The sequence below is a fragment of the Balaenoptera ricei genome, chromosome 3, assembly GCF_028023285.1.
Source record: "Balaenoptera ricei isolate mBalRic1 chromosome 3, mBalRic1.hap2, whole genome shotgun sequence".
In the NCBI taxonomy this organism is placed as follows: Eukaryota; Metazoa; Chordata; class Mammalia; order Artiodactyla; family Balaenopteridae; genus Balaenoptera; species Balaenoptera ricei.
This window is the reverse complement of record NC_082641.1, coordinates 177,953,591-177,971,191: the sequence shown is the minus strand read 5'-3', so window position 1 is coordinate 177,971,191 and position 17,601 is coordinate 177,953,591. Positions and strand designations below refer to the sequence as shown.

Sequence of the window (17,601 nt, the reverse complement as noted above, 5' to 3'; positions counted from 1 at the left end):
TCTTTAAATTGTGAATCACTATCGTGAATCACTTTTTTTTAAATGGGGGCCATGTTTTTTAAAGTCTTTATTGAATTTGTTACAATATTGCTTCTGTTTTATGTTTTGGTTTTTTGTCTGCGAGGCATGTGGGATCTTAGCTCCCTGACGAGGGATCGAACCCGCACCTCCCGCGCTGGAAGGGGAAGTCTTAACCACCGCACCGCCAGGGAAGTCCCTCATCAATCTTTTTTGAATCACCTGTACTTTGGGCTTAGAAACAATGATTTTTTGCCCTTGTATTGCATTGGTGGGTATAATATTTAATTAAATCATGTTGTTAGGGTAACGAGTACAATGGGCGTAAACGGGTTTGGGAATAAACATCTCACCCTCACTAAGCACACAGCTCATCCCATGTGGGACAGATGCACGTGCATTTCACAGTAACCCCACGAGGGTTCTATATGAACCAGGCCCATCTGCATGCTTTGTAAGGGGGACAGAACCTGAGTTAGTGGGTGAGTTGGTTAATTGGGGAAAGTTGGAGGTTGGCTGAGAGCTTCCCCCTGTTCTCATCCTGAGAGACGGATGTGGAGCAGATCCTGAAAGCAGCCCAAAGTGCTTGGGGTCCGACTCCCCCTTGCCCAGGTGAGTCACCCCTTTCCCGATGTCCAATGCGGGCACCTGGGTCCTTTCACAGAGTTGCCCTCAGCTTCAGTTCGTTTTGCCCTTGGCTTTGGGGGAGGGGAGTCTTCCGGGGTCAGCGGGGTTGGGGTAGATGGATTTTGCCAAATCAGGGCTTTTCTTTCTGCAGCTGCTGCCTCCATGCAATCCTGTTTTCTACTGTCAGACTTTTCTCGATTAAAATGTGCGCGGTGGCCTGGAATAAACTCTGTCCCTCTGCTTGGAGGAGGGGCTCCTCCACCACCTAGAGAGCATGGTCACTGCTGATGGCCAAGGCTTGTGAGGAAAGAAGGGTCCCTGCTGCTACCTTAGCTGGGGCAGGTAAGAGAACGGTAAGGCAAGGTCAACGGAGGGATTCGAGTGGGAGACGATTACTGCTTTTGCTCTATGTTGGGCTCATTGTGAAGCCGAGGAAAACTGAGCTTGCAAAACGGTTTATTTAGGGAGCACTCAGGAGGGACACTGGTGGGAGGGGGGGAAGCAGGACTGGGCTCCCAAGGGAGAGAGAAGGTCACCTACCCCCAGGGAGGCTCTGCGGCTGGGACGGCCTCTCAGAGCTGCTCTGAGTTGGGGTGACAGGCAGGGACTTTACGCCATGACGCGGCTGTGGGCTGCCCTGAGAAGGGCGTGTAACCCTACATGCTGGGGTGCCGTTCAGCGGAGGCTGATCCCACAGGGCCAGCAGCAGAGGTCTGCTTAGCACTTCCGGAAGCTGGCAGCACGCCCTCCATCCCTGAATGAGATCTGGGCAAGCACTGCAGCATCTGCCCCGTCCTCACCAAGCCTCAGCTGAGGTATCTCTGCACAGGTTTTTCCCAAGTGGACTTTTCTGGGGTGAGAAACTTGTGTGTGCATGTGTGTGAGAGTATGTATCTGTGTGAAGACGTGTGAGTGCATGTGTGTGAGCATATATGTATGCAATCGTGTATCTAATGAGGATGCACGTGAATGTGAGGTTGTCATGCATATGTGTGTGAGCACGTGTGTATATAACTGTGTGTCTGTGTATGAGTGCATATGCGTTACCGTGTGTGTATGTAATTGTGTCTATAAAAGGGTGTGTGTGACTCAGCGTGTGGCTGTATGCAATTTTGTGTCTGTAGGAGGGTGTGTCTTAGGATGTGAGGTATGACTGTGGGAGCAGGTGTGCATGCATGTGAGTGCAGGTGAGTATACATGCGTGTGCATGTGATTGCATGTCCATATGAAGGTGTGTTTGTGTGTGTGTGTGTGAGTGTGCATGGAGCTCTGTATTTGTCCAGGACTAGCCAGGTGGCTCCACAGTCATTAGGGACCCAGGCTCCTTCCCTCTTGTTGCTCTGCCTCCCTCACTGTCCAGCTCCCCTCTTGTCCAAGGTGTCTGCTTCAGGTCCCAGCCTCCCACTAGGGAAAGGGGGTGCCATCTCCTTTCCATTAAGGGCATAACACCAAAGTGACCCCCATCACCTAGGTCCACATTCCCACAGGTCAGGATTTAGCCAGATGGCCACATGTCGCAACAAGGGGGCCTGGGAGGCAATCTTTAGGTGAGGGGTCTAGAAAAGAGGGGGCAGAATGGCTCATGGTGGATGCTCTCTCTCCCAGCCACAGCTGTCTCGCTGCTCTGCGGAGTGACATTGGTCAGCCGTGGATGGGAACCACCCAGAAGGCTCCAGAGACAACGGAACACTCCTTGTTCTTGTCTCTTGGCAGAGCAGAACATTTGGGTAATAAATCTTTATTTATTGAGCACCTGCTGTGAGCCCTGCCAGGCACTGCTTTAGGCACTGGAATGCAGCAATGAGCAAAGCAGACTAAGGACGCATAAAGCAGGGCAGCGTGATAGAAAGTGGTGAGGTCGGGGCTGAGACCCACCCAGCTTTTAGACCTCAGCTTGAGGAACCTCTCGCGACCTCCCTGCCTAGGTCAGCCCTCCCCCCAACACCAACACCCTCTTGACCAACACACACTGGGTCTCCCTGTTTGCATGACTCTAGGTTTCCCCGCTGGCTCCGTGAGCAGACCTCGTCTGGTTCTGCACATCTTCACGGTCCCAGCATCTAGCACGATGCCCAGCGTTAAGTACGGTGGCTCCATAAAAGTGTCACAATCAGGTGCAGGAGCGCAGTGCCCGAACGAACGGGTCCGTACGAGAGAAGCAGGAGCGCAGTGCCCGAACGAACGGGTCCGTACGAGAGAAGCAGGAGCGCAGTGCCCGAACGAACGGGTCCGTACGAGAGAAGCAGGAGCGCAGTGCCCGAACGAACGGGTCCGTACGAGAGAAGCAGGAGCGCAGTGCCCGAACGAACGGGTCCGTACGAGAGAAGCAGGAGCGCAGTGCCCGAACGAACGGGTCCGTACGAGAGAAGCAGGAGCGCAGTGCCCGAACGAACGGGTCCGTACGAGAGAAGCAGGAGCGCAGTGCCCGAACGAACGGGTCCGTACGAGAGAAGCAGGAGCGCAGTGCCCGAACGAACGGGTCCGTACGAGAGAAGCAGGAGCGCAGTGCCCGAACGAACGGGTCCGTACGAGAGAAGCAGGAGCGCAGTGCCCGAACGAACGGGTCCGTACGAGAGAAGCAGGAGCGCAGTGCCTGAACGAACGGGTCCGTACAAGAGAAGCAGGGAGCGCCCCGGAAGCAGGAGTGGGGGCAGGGTGGGGAGGCAGGGACAGCCAGTGACCTCACAAGAGGAGGCTGGGAGGAAGGTTCCGGAAGGCTGGATGGGGTAGAAGGGCTGTCAGGGAGGGGAAACTGCCCGCCTTCCTGCCTCTTGTCACCACCACCACTATCCTGGCTGGACGCAGTCGGTGACGAGGGCTGGGAAGGGGCAGCACGTGTTCAGGTTCCCAGGAGGAGCAACTTGTTTATCATCTCTGTGGAAGAAGAAAACACCCTGAGTTGCCCAGGTGTCTCGTCAACCAATGCCTTGCTGTGATGGCCAGAACCGCACCTGGTGAAGAGTGGCAGGTGCCAGTGGTATGGGAGAGGAGCACACGAGGGTCCTCTGGGATTCGGTGTCTGACGATCGTACTTGACTTTTCATGTATCAATATGTCAATATAGCATCCAGGCATATTGCGGTAGGAGCCGGACTCACCACACACACACATTTTGGCCTTGGGATACTTTTCTACTGCATCTTTTAACTGGTTGCTGCTGGTGTACAAGAAAGCTATTGGTTTTTGAATACTGATCTTCTATCTAATCACCTTACAGAACTGTTTTTATTTCTAATAGCTTTTCAGTTGACTGAATAGTCTAGGTAGTCAATCACATCGTTTGCAAAATGGCGATGCTGTCTGTTTCCAATCTTTATTCCTCTCACTTCCTTTTCTTATCTTACTGCATTGGCCAAGTGCCTCCAGAACAATGCTGACTAGTAGCAGTGACAGCTGATGTCTTTGTCTTATTTCTGACTTCATGGAAACTCTTCCAATGCTTCTGCTGCCATTGTTAAGTATAATATTTATAGTGCTGGTAGGTAGCCTTTATCAAGTAATGGAGAGTCTTCCATTTCTTACCGGCTAAGGGACTGTCATTTAAAAATGGATATTTCATGAAATTCTCTCTTGAGGAGATCATATAGTGTCTCACACTTGTCCCTTAAATTCAGTGAGAATTTGAATGTTGAATAACTTTTTCATTGCTATAATAAACCCTACATGGCTTTTTAAAATTGTGAAACACATCTTGCGTATAAAATGATGCACAAAACATTTTAACGTACAATTTAATGAATAGCAATAAATGCCTGTGTACCTACTTCACCTTATGAGATAGAATATTATTAGGAACTTAGAAGGCCTCTGTGTCCTGCCTTTTTCTCATTTTCCTCCCTCGCCTGAATGAGGTAACACTGTCCTGAACTGCCTGTAGAACTTTTCCTTCTCGTTTTACCACCTAAACAAGGACTAATTAATGTTGCCTGTCTGTGAACTTTATATAAATAAAATCATACTGCCACCTGCTTCTTTATCAGCATCAAGGCTGGGAGATGCACCCAAGTTTTTGTGTCTGTTCCTACATTTTCATCACTGCATAGCATTCCATAATGGATGCATCCATTCTCCTGTTGATGAATATTTGGGCTGTTTCCAGTTTGGGGTTCTTATGAACACGGCCACTGTGATCATTCTTGTCCATGTCTCCTGGGGCTGATGTGCAAGTTTCTCTTGGGTATACATATAACTGGGAGTGAAGATGCCAAGTCAGGGATATGCATGTGTTCACCTTTAACCATTAACACCACAATGCTTTCCCAAGGGGGCATGTCATCTTTAGCTCCCCTGGCAGTGGAGGAGGGCTCCCATTCTTCTTTCTCTCTAGCATTTGATGCATTTTTGTACATCTCCTGGGGGTGGAATAATATCTCATTGTGGTTTTAATGTGCATTTCCCTGATTACCAAGGAACCTTAGCATCTTGTCCTGGGTTTATAGTCTGTTCGTGTTTCCTGCTCTGTGAACTGTCTGTTCACGGTTTGCACCCACTTCCTATGGGGTTGTCTTCTTAAAACTAAAGAGGAAGTCTTTTCATATTCTGTATATGAATTCTTTCTTGGGATATAAACATAGCAAATGCTTCATCTTGGTCAGTGACTTATCTTGACTTACTGCTTTCTGATGTCTTGATAAACGGACATTCTCCATCTGGCCAAGATTCTTTTAATCCATAGCTTGATCTGACCTTGGCTTTGTGGAAGAATCATACTGCCTCCACTTATTAGCTGCTCATGAATGATGAGCTGATTTCAGGATCAAAGAGAAAGTATTACACTGGGACCACAGGCAAGCTCAGCTCGCCAGGCTCTAGTTTCCTCATTTGCAAAACGGGGAACAATAAGAGTAGCTGCCTCGAAGGGTTGTGAAGATGAAATGAGTCAGTACATATAAAACTCTCAGAATCGTGCTTGCAGAAAGACCCACGTTGCCTGTTTTTATTACTGTTGTTGGTTCATATTAACCAGAGTTTAACTGTCCCTGGTTTTACAGGGAGCCTCTCAGCCCAAGAACACAGGGACATGTCTCTCTTCGTAGGGCTCCCCCTACTACTTCTGTGTATAGAAAAGACTCTGACTGTGCTTGCTATTTTCATGCTATAACTGCCTTGTCTAGTCCAGGGTTTCTCAGGGTTGGTGCTTTTGACATTTGGGGTCGAATAATTCTTGGTTGTGGGGTGCTATCCTGGACATTGCGGGATGTTTAGCAGCAGCCCCAGCCTCTACCCGATAGATGCCAGTAGCACCCCCAACTTGTGGCACCTGAAACTCTCCAGACACTGCCAAGTATCCTCTGCGGGGCAGGGGTGGGGGAAGCACAGCATCACCACTGATTGAGAACCATAGGTCTATTGAATCAGTATATTTACATATATATTCATTCAGCTAATATTGATCGAACCCCAGGTGCTGTACTAGGTGTTAGGGATATAATGATCAACAAGATAGTCGCATACACACACCCATACACACACAATTACAAAGCTAGATGGTGCAATGTAGGGAAAGAAGGTGGAATGAGAGGGTGTAGGGTCTGGCCCAGCCTCGGATAATACAGGATGTTTCCCTGAAGAACGGACTCATAAACAGAGGAAGCCACAGGTGAAGATTAGTGAGGACAGTGTTTGGAGCAGAATGAACAGTATGTGCAAAGGCCCTGAGGTGCGAAGGAGCTTGGAGTGTGTGTGTGTTGGGGGGGAGGGGGTGGAGAGAAGGTTCCAGTAGCTGGAGCTGAGGAGATGAGGGCATGTGGCATGAGGGGGGGCCGTCTTCGTATTTATCTCCATATGCCCCTTGCTGCCTGGAGGCCGGCCACGCTGCATATTACCTTCTGCACCGGGAACATGCTAAGCTGCTTCCCACCTCACGGCCTTCGCCCTCACGGTTCCCCCTGCCTGGAACACTCTCTGCAGTAGAACTCCGCATCCTTCAGGTCTCAGCTCAGATGTCACCTCCTCCAAGAGGCCCTCCCTGACCACCCCAGCGCTCTCTATCACAATGCCCTGTTCTATTGTCTCCATTCTGGTCATCATTAATCTGAATTTTTTAAAATTAATGGCAGACACACCTAACACAAAATTCACCATTTTAAAGTGCACAATTCAGTGGCATTCAGTACATCCACAACGATGCACAAACACCATTACTATCTAGTTCAAAAATATTTTCAACACCCCAAAAGGAAACCAAACTCTCATTAAGCAGCCACTCCACACTCACCTCCCCCAGCCCCAGGCAACTATGAATCCACACTCTGTCTCTGTGGATTTGCCTGTTCTGGACACTTCCCATAAATGGACTCACACACTCTGTGTCTTTTGGTATCTGGCTTCTTTCTCTCAGCCTGATGTTTTCGAGGCTCATCCTGTTACCGTCTGAATTGATCTTTGTTTGTCTCCTGGCTGTTTCTCCCAATTAGAATGTCAGTTCCAGGAGGGATTTCTGTCCATCTGGTTGCCCGGTGGCTAGAGCGCTGCCCGGCACCCAGTAGATGCTCAGGAAGCACCAGGGGAGGAGAGTGGCTGACCCCTGGGATGGAGCCCTCCCTTCCCCCTTGCTGGGTGTGCAGGATGGGCTCTTGGTGGTGGTGAAGCTGGAAGAGACCAGCACAGGCCTGCTGATGGCCACAGGCCCCTGGGGACTTTGTGATCTGAGACCTCTCTCTCATTGTCCCATTCTCAGGGTGTCAGCGGTCAAATTTGGGGTCAGATTGCTGGCATTCTGCACTGTGTCCACCAAGGAGGTAATGACCTCTTAGACCAGAGGCGCAGAACTTTCTTCTTGAGTCACACACATGTACCCGTCTGCCTGCCCAGTCACATTCTTAATCTGTTGTCCTGCATCTTGCTTTTTTAATTTAATTTTATGTCTTGGAGAATGTTCCATTTCGGGAACCATGAATCAACATTTCTGGTGTTTTTTAATTGAGGTGAGATTCACATAACGTAAAATTAACCATTTTAAAGTAAACCACTCGGTGGCATTTAGTACATTCACAATCTTGTGCAACCATCTTTTCTATTTAGTTCCAAAACATTTCCATCACCCCAAAAGGAAATTGTGCTCATTAAACAGTCACTCCCCAGCCCCCCAGCAACCACAAACCCACTCTCTGTCTCTATGTACATTTATATAAATGGAATCACACCCTGTGTGTCCTTCTGTGTCTGGCTTCTCTCACTGAGCATCGTGTTCTCAAGGTCCATCTGCGTTGTAGCGAGTGTCGGGGCTTCACTCCTTTTGGGGGTCAAATAATGTTCCATTGTACGAACGGACATTTTGTTTAGCCATTCACACGTTGAGGGGTGTTTCGGCTGTTTCTACCTTTTGGCTACTGGGAACTGTGCTGCTGTGAACACGACTGTGCGTTCCTGGTGCCTGGTGTTTTCTTACACAGCTCTAGAACATTCCACCATGTGGAGATTCCATAATGCATATTACCAGTCCTTCATTGCTGGATATTTCCATTTCTTCCAGTCCTCTGCTGTCCAAACAGTGCTGCAGTGGCCATTCTTTGTATGTAGTTTAAAATTCTTTTAGGTGAATAACACTTTGGTGTTTCCAATTTACTTTGATTTTTTTTTCTCTTTGGCTGCGCTGCAGCACGCGGGATCTTTGTTCCCCGACCAGGGATCAAACCGGCGCCCCCTGCAGTGGAAGTGCGGAGTCTTAACCACTGGACTGCCAGGGAAGTCCCAATTTACTTCAGTTTGCCCTCAAGTGGGAGTTCTATTCCCGATTTTAATTTTTTTTGTGGAAACAGATACTTTCTGAAAGTCCTTTACGGTAGCCCCAAACAGCTTGTCATGGTGCTTGGCATGGGGTAGATCTTTTATTACATTACAAAATTTTGTTATATTTTATCAAAAATTTCACATTGGGGTAGGGATATAGGATTTTGGTGTACAGTACATCTTTTATTTTCTAGTTTGCCAAAGGAAACCTTTATTTATAAAACATTAATTGACTGGAGGAAATTTTTCTCTGTATGCTATCACCATGTAACACATATTTGGAAAAGTGATGAAGACTTTTTAACAATCAACACGTAATTGATACATTATGGACAAGACCTAAGTCTATATTGAAAATGGGAAGCTACCGCTCATATTATTTTCTCCTTATATTTTATCTCTAGCAACACCTGGAAGCCCAATGAAATTAGCCACAAAATATTTTTAAATTGTCCATCCTAACATAGTACAGTTTTTTCACATATCATAGAATTTATTTATTTTTGGTGAAGAGTTCTATGAATTTTCAATCACGCACAAATAGAGCTGGCGGTGTCGTGAACCACCCCACCCCACAACGTACCCACTACTTGGCTACAATAATTGTCAACGTGAAGTTGACCTTGTTCATCTCCACGCGACCACGCCCCCCGCCGGCTGGTTTTAAAGCCAACCCCAGACAGCACGCTATTATTCCAGGTTGGGAACGCCTTACCGACAGGGATCCTCTTCTGTAACTGAGTCCCAGAGCCGTTGTTATCACACTTTCAAAAGCTACCATCCTCTCTTCGTGTCACCTGAGATCCAGGCAGCGTTCAAGTCCTCGATTGCCTCACAAGCACCTTGTTTGTGTTGGGATCCAGCCAGCAACCACATAACGCATGCGGGTGATGGGCCCCACCTTGACTGGGGTCCCTCTGGCTCATGAAAGGGAGCCCAGGTTCGAAAGCGGTTGGTTTGGGACTGATTTTGAAGGCTGAGCTGATAGAATTTGCTGGTGGACCAGATGTGGGGGGGAGAGGGGGGAGGGGGGAGGAAGAGAGGGGGAGGTGGGAAGGGAGGAAGGAAGGGAGGGAGGGAAGGAAAGGAAGGTGGGGAGTGAAGGGTGAATCCAGGGTGCCCCTAAGGTTCTGGCCAGATCCAGTGGCTCCAGCCAGACCTTGGACCTCCTTCTAGTTTCTTCGTTTGCCGCATGCTTTGGGCACATCTTCACATGCATGTTTATAGCTTCGTCTAAATCGGCTGTGCTTTGCTGCTTTCTTTGCTCCGCTGATGGGTCTACTCTGTGTGTATAAGCTCCACGGAGACTCAAGTTCATCTTCTAAGGCGCCTTTTTCTAGCTACCTGTTTTCACTGAAATACAAAGCCGGTATCTGCTAGTACAGAACCCTGTGTAGGTCATGGGGCTCCATTCGCCAGAGGCTATATACCCCCTGGTTCTGATAGAAATATTTGGAGTTGGTAGAACGTTAACCGCAAATCTCGAATTTATAACAACTGCTTGATTCTTATGTGGAGCACACGGTGGATCACAAACTAAATAATACAGTTTTCCTCATGGAAACCACTGAAACATCACTCGCAATCAGTGTCGACCGGCTATCTTGCCCTCCAAGGGGACAGCTGAGGATGTCTGGAGATACCTTTTGATTGGAACAGATTAATGTATTGGATATGTGAGTTTAATTACATGCTTGGGGGCTGGGGTTGATTAAGGAAATATGTGTGGCCACTGTTGAATTGTTTGGGAATTTTAAAAAATATTTATTTATTTGGTTGCACCAGGTCTTAGTTGCTTGCAGCATGCGGGATCTTCCTTGCGGCAGGCGAACTCTTAGTTGCGGCATGCATGTGGGATCTTGGCTTCCTGACCAGGGATCGAACCTGGGCCCCCTGCATTGGGAGAGCGGAGTCTTAGCCACTGGACCACCAGGGAAGTCCCTGTTTGGGAAATTTTGATTAAATTCACGAGCTCATTAAGCAACATTTTTTAAGGTATTTATGTAACTGTCTGCTAGGGCTGCCATAACAAAACACTGCAGAATGGGTGCCTGAATAGAAACTTATTTTCGCTCAGTTGCAGGGGCTGGAAGTTCAAGATCAAGGTGTCAGCAGGACTGGTTTCTGGTGAGGCCTCTCTTCCAGACGGCCGCCTCCTTGCTGTGTCCTCATGTGGTAGAGAGAAAAAAAGAGAGCTGGTTTTCTCTTCTTAGGAGGACATCAATCCTATTGGATTAGGGCTCCACCCTTGTATTTAACCTTGACTACCTCCCTCAAGGCTCCATCTCCAAATACAATCACAATAGGGGGGTTGGGGCCTCAACATACAAATTTTGGGGAACACAATTCAGTCCATGAGAATAACTATTAATTCATGTTATGTAGATGTTTAGAAAAATGTTGTTTAATAGATTTAAGGATTAACACATTGAAAGTCAAACAAGCTTAAGGAGTGGTGCTTGTCCCTCATCATACACAAAAGCTTCAAACAGCTATGTCTGTCAGTTCCTGAGTGTGCAAGGACCCTGGGCAGCCAGGAATCTGCAGTCCTCTACCAATGGATTCACGGCCATGTGACCTTAAGCTTGATTACTAACACAACATCCTCTAAAGGGGCTGCATCAACTTTTACCATAGTATTTGAGAGCCCCTGTTATCCCACATCCTCAAGAATATAAGGTCTTTTTCAACCTTTTTGGTCTTACATCATCCGATAGGTGAAAATTGCATTGTATTTTCTATTGCGTTTCTCTCTAGACTGAGATGGAGCATGTTTTCCTGTTTTTAAAAGTCATTTAAAAATGTGTTTTCAGAGAATTGTCTATTCAAGCCTTTGTCCCATTTCTCATTGGGTTATTGATCTTTTTCTTATTGATTCATTGGCATTCTTTACATATTAAGGAAATCAGGCCTTTATTGATTAGATGTGTTGCCTATATATATTTTTTCAGTCTGTTGTTGATCTTTTGATTCTGTTCATGGTATTCTTTGCTATGTGAAAAATTTAAAACTTTTTATGTAACAAGATTTACTCTGTTTTTTCCTTTATGCCCTTTGGGTTTTCATGTTGTACTATCTTTTTTTTTTTAATTTATTTATTTATTTTTGGCTGCATTGGGTCTTCGTTGCTGAGCGCGGGCTTTCCCTAGTTGCAGTGAGTGGGGGCTACTCTTTGTTGCGGTGCGTGGGCTTCTCACTGCGGTGGCTTCTCTTGTTGCAGAGCACGGGCTCTAGGCACATAGGCTCAGTAGTTGTGGCGCGCAGGCTCAGTAGTTATGGCACACAGGCTTAGTTTCTCTGCAGCATGTGAGATCTTCCCAGACCAGGGCTCGAACCCGTGTCCCCTGCATTGGCAGGTGGATTCTTAACCACTGCACCACCAGGGAAGTCCCTTATGTTGTACTATCTTTAAGGCAACCAACCAGAGCAGAACTCTCTTGTGAGAGTTGCTTTCCTTCAGGAGACCTCAAAATGTTTTCTCACCCAAAGGATCACGTGTGGACTTGGCCCCTATATTCTAACTGTTTAAGCCACTCTTCTGGAAACTCAAAGACTGAACACCCTTTGGACTTTACAACTGCTCTATGATCTGGCATACAGGCCACTCTCCTCTCCTCCTAGGCCCAGGACAGGCATGACTAATCAACCCCAGGATTCTGGGCAGACATGACTAAGCAGACATGGGAGTTGACTTCAGACCTGCAGCCCCTTTGCCAGGCCTGCTAAGTTCCCTGCTTTGTGCCTTGCAGCACTGTGAAGAATGGTCTCTGCGGACCTGGAAGGGCTGAAACCCCAATGACTTGAGAAGAGAAGGCCGAGGACCTTAAAGCAGACATGAGTCAAGAACGAGGTATGCTGTGTAAGAGAGAAAGGTGCGCTGAGTCAGCCATGGCTTTTTATAAAGGGGTCCGGGCCGGGAGAGTCAGGCACAGTTCCTCCCTGCCCCAGCTGCTGGCCTTGGTGGAGATGCCCGAACCTGGGAGGCCAAGTCTCTATATGTGATGGGGAGCAGAGGTGGCACGGGCAAGTGGTTGACAGCTGGGCCCTGTCGTTCAGAGCAGAGCTCTGCTAGCCGGGTGACAATGGGCGAGTTACTTACTCTTTTGAAGCCTCGTGTGTATTGTTGGTACTGGGGGGGGGGTGTGCATTGATAATAGCACCTCCTTATTAGGATGGTGAGCCTGTGTGTGAGCCTTATTAGGATGGTGAGCCTGTGTGGGTAAAGCACATAAATATATAATATATATAATACTATACGTTACATATTACATGTATATTATATATAGTGCAGATGTAACTGTGTGTGTATATGTATGTGGCAGATGTAATATGTAATTGTTTATATAGTACAGATGTAATAATATATAGATTGAGAATATAATTATATAGTACAGATGTAATTATATACATATATAGTGTAGAGGTAATTATACATATGGTACAGATATAATTATATACGGTGCAGATGTAATAATAATGTAATGCAGATATGTCTATATATATATCATTTGTAAATAGTATGGAATTCTAGTTAATGATTCAAATACTAAAGGCTGATTCACACCAAATGATTAAAATGTTTTTAAAAAGAGTGAAATAATGCCATTTGCAGCTACATGGATGGACCTAGAGATTATCATACTAAGAGAAGTCAGAAAGAGAAAGATAAATACCATATGATATCACTTATATGTAGAATTTCAAATATGACACAAATGAACTTATCTACAAAACAGAAACAGACTCACAGACATAGAGAACAGGCTTGTGGTTGCCAAGGGGAAGGGGGGTAGGGGAGGGAACGACTGGGAGTTTGGGATTAGCAGATGCAAACTATCATATATAGAACAGATAAACAACAAGGTCCTACTGTGTAGCACAGGGAACTGTATTCAATATCCTGTGATAAACCACAATGAAAAGAATATGAAAAAGAATATATATATGCATAACTGAGCCACTTTGCTGTACAGCAGAAATTAACACGTTGCAATAAATCAACTATACCTCAATAAAATTTTTTAAAATGATTCAAATGTTGAAGGGTGAAATGGACAGCTGCAGCTTACTTTGAAATGTATCAAAAAGTAAGATGGCAGAATGGATGGATAAATAGAGGGATGGCTGGATGGAGATGTGATAAAGCAAATACAGCAAAATGCTAGAAGTTGTAGAATTTGGTGGTGGGTAGAGGGCATTAGCTATACAATCCAAATTTTTGTATGCTTGAAAATTTTCATAATAAACTGTTGAGAGGGTAAGGAAGAAATAAATGAAAGAGGAAGCTTGAGTAGACCAGCACTGACCATACGATTTCACTCGAGGTGTGGGATTAATTCAGGTTCAAAAAGACAGCCCCCGCCACCCCCCCAACTCCTGAGTTATTAAATGAATAAAAAAAGTCTGCCACCCAACCCTGGTGACTATTTGCAGTTACTCCTGGGCCGTGGACCATTCACCGAGATGGAGAAGTCCTTATGAGGCTTTCAAAACACGGGCCAGGCCATGAGACCCCCATGACCATCCCTGAATTTTTTCGGGAGTCAGTCAACCGATTTGGGACTTATCCAGCCCTCGCATCAAAGAAGAATGGAAAGTGGGAAGTTCTGAATTACAACCAGTATTATGAAGCTTGTCAGAAGGCTGCAAGAGCCTTACTCAAGGTAAATGATTCATTCATTCATTCCTTCATTCGTTCATCATGTATTAAATCATTCCTTTTATGTATAAATACATATGGGACAAAATGCACAAGGCACCCCAAGATACAAGGTTAACTGGTGAAAAATTTCCTTCCAATCTTTGTCCCCTCTCTTATGGGGGTAGCCGCCATTTGCAGTTTTTTCTATGCTCTTCTGGGGAATAAATTATGTGTACATGTTGTATAATTCTATATATGCACATTTTTACATACATGGTAGCATACTATACCCGAGTCTACAACCTGCTTTTTTTTCTGTTAGCACAGTATATGTGTGTATTAGTTACCTACTGCTGCATAACAAATTACCCCAGAACTTAGTGACTCAAAATGACAGAGCTTTATTATCTCTTGGTTTCTGTGGGTCAGGAATCCAGGAGTGATTTAGTTGGATGTTTCTGGTTCAGGATCTCTCATGAGGTTGTAGTCAAGCTGTCAACCTGGGCTGCATCATCTGTACATGGCTTCTGTACATGGCTGGCTCTTGGCAGGAGGCCTCAGTTCCTAGCTCCATGGCCTTCTCCGTAGGGTTGCTTGAGTGTCCTCACAATATGGCAGCCAGCTTCCCCCAAAATGAGTGATCCAGGGCTTCCCTGGTGGCGCAGTGGTTGAGAATCTGCCTGCCAATGCAGGGGACACAGGTTCGAGCCCTGGTCTGGGAAGATCCCACATGCCGCGGAGCAACTATGCCTGTGAGCCACAACTACTGAGCCTGTGCGTCTGGAGCCTGTGCTCCGCAACAAGAGAGGCCTCGACAGTGAGAGGCCTGCGCACCGCGATGAAGAGTGGCCCCTGCTCGCCACGACTAGAGAAAGCCCTCGCACAGAAACGAAGACCCAACACAGCCAAAAATAAATAAATAAATAAATAAATATTTTTTAAAAATGAGTGATCCAAAAGAGAGAATGAACCAGGTGGGAACCGTGATATCTTTTATAACTTAATCTCAGCAATGACATACTATCACTTCTTTCACAAGGTTAAGCAGACCTTGATACAATATGGAAGGGGATTATAGTAGAACACAAACACCAGGAGATGAAACTCATCTTGGAGGCTGGTTGCTGCATTCTGAGATCCTTCCATATTGATTTATTTAAAAAAAAAAAAATCCATATTCTTTTCAACAACTGCAAATACGTATGTAACAGTATTGACTTAATCAGCCCCCTACGGGTGGGCATTTAAGTTGCTTCCAGCCTTTGCTACGATACGTGGTGCCACATTGAACCTTCTTTGTACAATGAATTCCTACAAAGACAATGCTCTTTAAGTCCACTCACAATGTATGAGAGAATCTGTTTACCTATGTTATTGTCAACATCATATTATCAAAACTGTTCATCTGGGCCAATTTGATAGGCATGTTAGGCAGAATTCTAAGGTGACTCCACCAAGATTCCCAGCCTCTGGTGTACTTGTGCTGTATAATCTTCTCCCTGTGACTGTGGGCTATGATGGGATTTCCCTCCTGAGATGGCAAAGGTGAACGGATTTCACAGATGTCATTAAGGTCTCTAATCTGTTGACTTTGAGTTCATGAGAAAGGGCAGGTGCTCTGGGTGGGCCTAACTTAATTGGGTGAACCATTAAGAGAGATTCTCCTGCTGTCCTGGAAGCAAACTGCCATGTCTGGAGAGGGCCACGTAGCAGGGGATGGCGTACAGACTCTAGGAGTTGAGAGCGGTCCTCAGCTGGCAGGTAGCAAGAGAAGAGGATCTCAATCATTCAACCACAAGGAAATGAATTCTGCAAACAACCTCCAAGTGCGTGGCCCCCAAGCTTTGGAGGTCATGGTCCCCACCGATGCCTTGATTGCAGCTTTGGGAGATCCTAGGCAGAGAACCCAGCTGTGCCGCCCCCCAGACTCCTGACCTGTGGAAACTGGGATAATAAATGTGTGCTCTTTTAAGCTGCTACATTTGTGATGATGGGTTATGCAGCCATAGATGATGAATGTAACAGACATCTAGTACTGTAAAAGGGCATCTCCTGATGGTTCTGATTTACAAGAAATCCGATCACATTTTGACCTAGACCCAAGCTCCTCTCTCCCCTCCTCTGATGTCCACGTGTCTTCACCTAGAGACTGTGAGAGGTCGGAATTAGGAACCACCTGCTTGGGCTGGATTTCTTCTTGGCTGCCCTTACCCCCACGCCATAGTGCTGTGGCTAGTTCACCCTTCCTGAAAGATGGTCCTCTTCCCCTATGCACTTAGTTCCGGAGTTCAAGGACCCCTGCTCTCCTAAATCTCAGGGATCCAATCAGAAAGAAGTCAGTTTATCTACACACTGATAGAGACACTGTCCACAGTGAAGACAGCCTTTCTGCCACTAAGCATAAACATGTTGCATTACGTTCTGAAGCATCAGCAGGCAGACGCCTTCCAAATGCTTAGGTTTTCCCCAGGGACAGAGGGTCACTGCCAGCCTTGCCCAGGTGACTAAAAGAGCCAACAAATTGGAGTTTCCAGGACAAAAGGGGGGCGACCACCAAGCACGATCACTTTCATGTCCAGGTCTCCTGATTCATCCTAAACCACGTTCAGATCAAGGCTATGCCTTCAAAAGTGCAATTTATTACCACTATAGGGTATCACTCTTTGAGTACTGTTATGATTAAAAATAAAAATGAATTCATTAGGATGGCTAATTAAAAAACAAACAAACAGAGAATAACAAGTGTTGGTGAGGATGTGGAGAAATTGGAGCCCTCAGTCACTGTCAGTGGGAATGTAAAATGGTGCAGCCACCCTGGAAGACGGTCTGGCGGTTCCTCACAAAATTAAACTTAGAATCACCATATATGATCCTGCAATTCCACTTCTGGGTACAGACCCAAAAGAAGTGAAAGCAGGGACTCACACAGATATTTGGACACCCATGTTCATAGCAGCATTGCTCACAACAGCCAAAAGGAGGAAGCGACCCAAGTGCCCATCAATGGATGAATAACCAAAATGTGATCCGTCCATACAATAGAACATTAACCTTAAAATGGAGTGAAATGCTGACACCTGTCACAACACAGATGAACTGGGGGACATTATACTAAGTAAAAGAAGCCAGACACAAAAGAACAAATATATGATTCCACTTATAAAAGGTCCCTAGAGGAGTCAAATCCATAGGGACAGAAAGTAGATGGTGGGGGCCAGGGGCTGGGGGAGGGGGTGGGGAGTCAGTGTTTCATGGGGACAGAGTTTCAGTTGGGGAAGATGAGAAAGTTCTGGAGGTGGATGGTGGGGATGGTTGCACAACAATGTGAATGCGCTTAATGCCACTGAGCTGTGTACTTAAAGTTGGTTAATGGTTAAAAAATAAAATACATAGGGGACTTCCCTGGTGGCACAGTGGTTAAAGACTCCGCGCTCCCAATGCAGGGGGCCCGGGTTCGATACCTGGTCAGGGAACTAGATCCCACATGCATGCCGTAACTAACAGTTCGCATGCCACAACTGAGGAGCCAGCGAGCCACAACTAAGGAGCCCGCCTGCCACAACTAAGACCTGGTGCAACCAAAT

At 46.5% G+C, this 17,601-nt stretch overlaps 1 protein-coding gene across 1 annotated transcript in view; it reads left to right on the top strand.

Annotated features, from left to right (window-relative positions):
- Positions 1–17,601, top strand: part of ACSBG2 (acyl-CoA synthetase bubblegum family member 2) — a 65,367-nt gene that overhangs the window by 24,454 nt on the left and 23,312 nt on the right. The window contains exons 2-3 of the mRNA XM_059918648.1: positions 12,126–12,226; positions 13,810–14,039. Coding sequence (XP_059774631.1) covers positions 12,211–12,226; positions 13,810–14,039 — 246 coding nt within the window. The 5' untranslated portion in view covers positions 12,126–12,210. The remainder of the gene's footprint in view (positions 1–12,125; positions 12,227–13,809; positions 14,040–17,601) is intronic.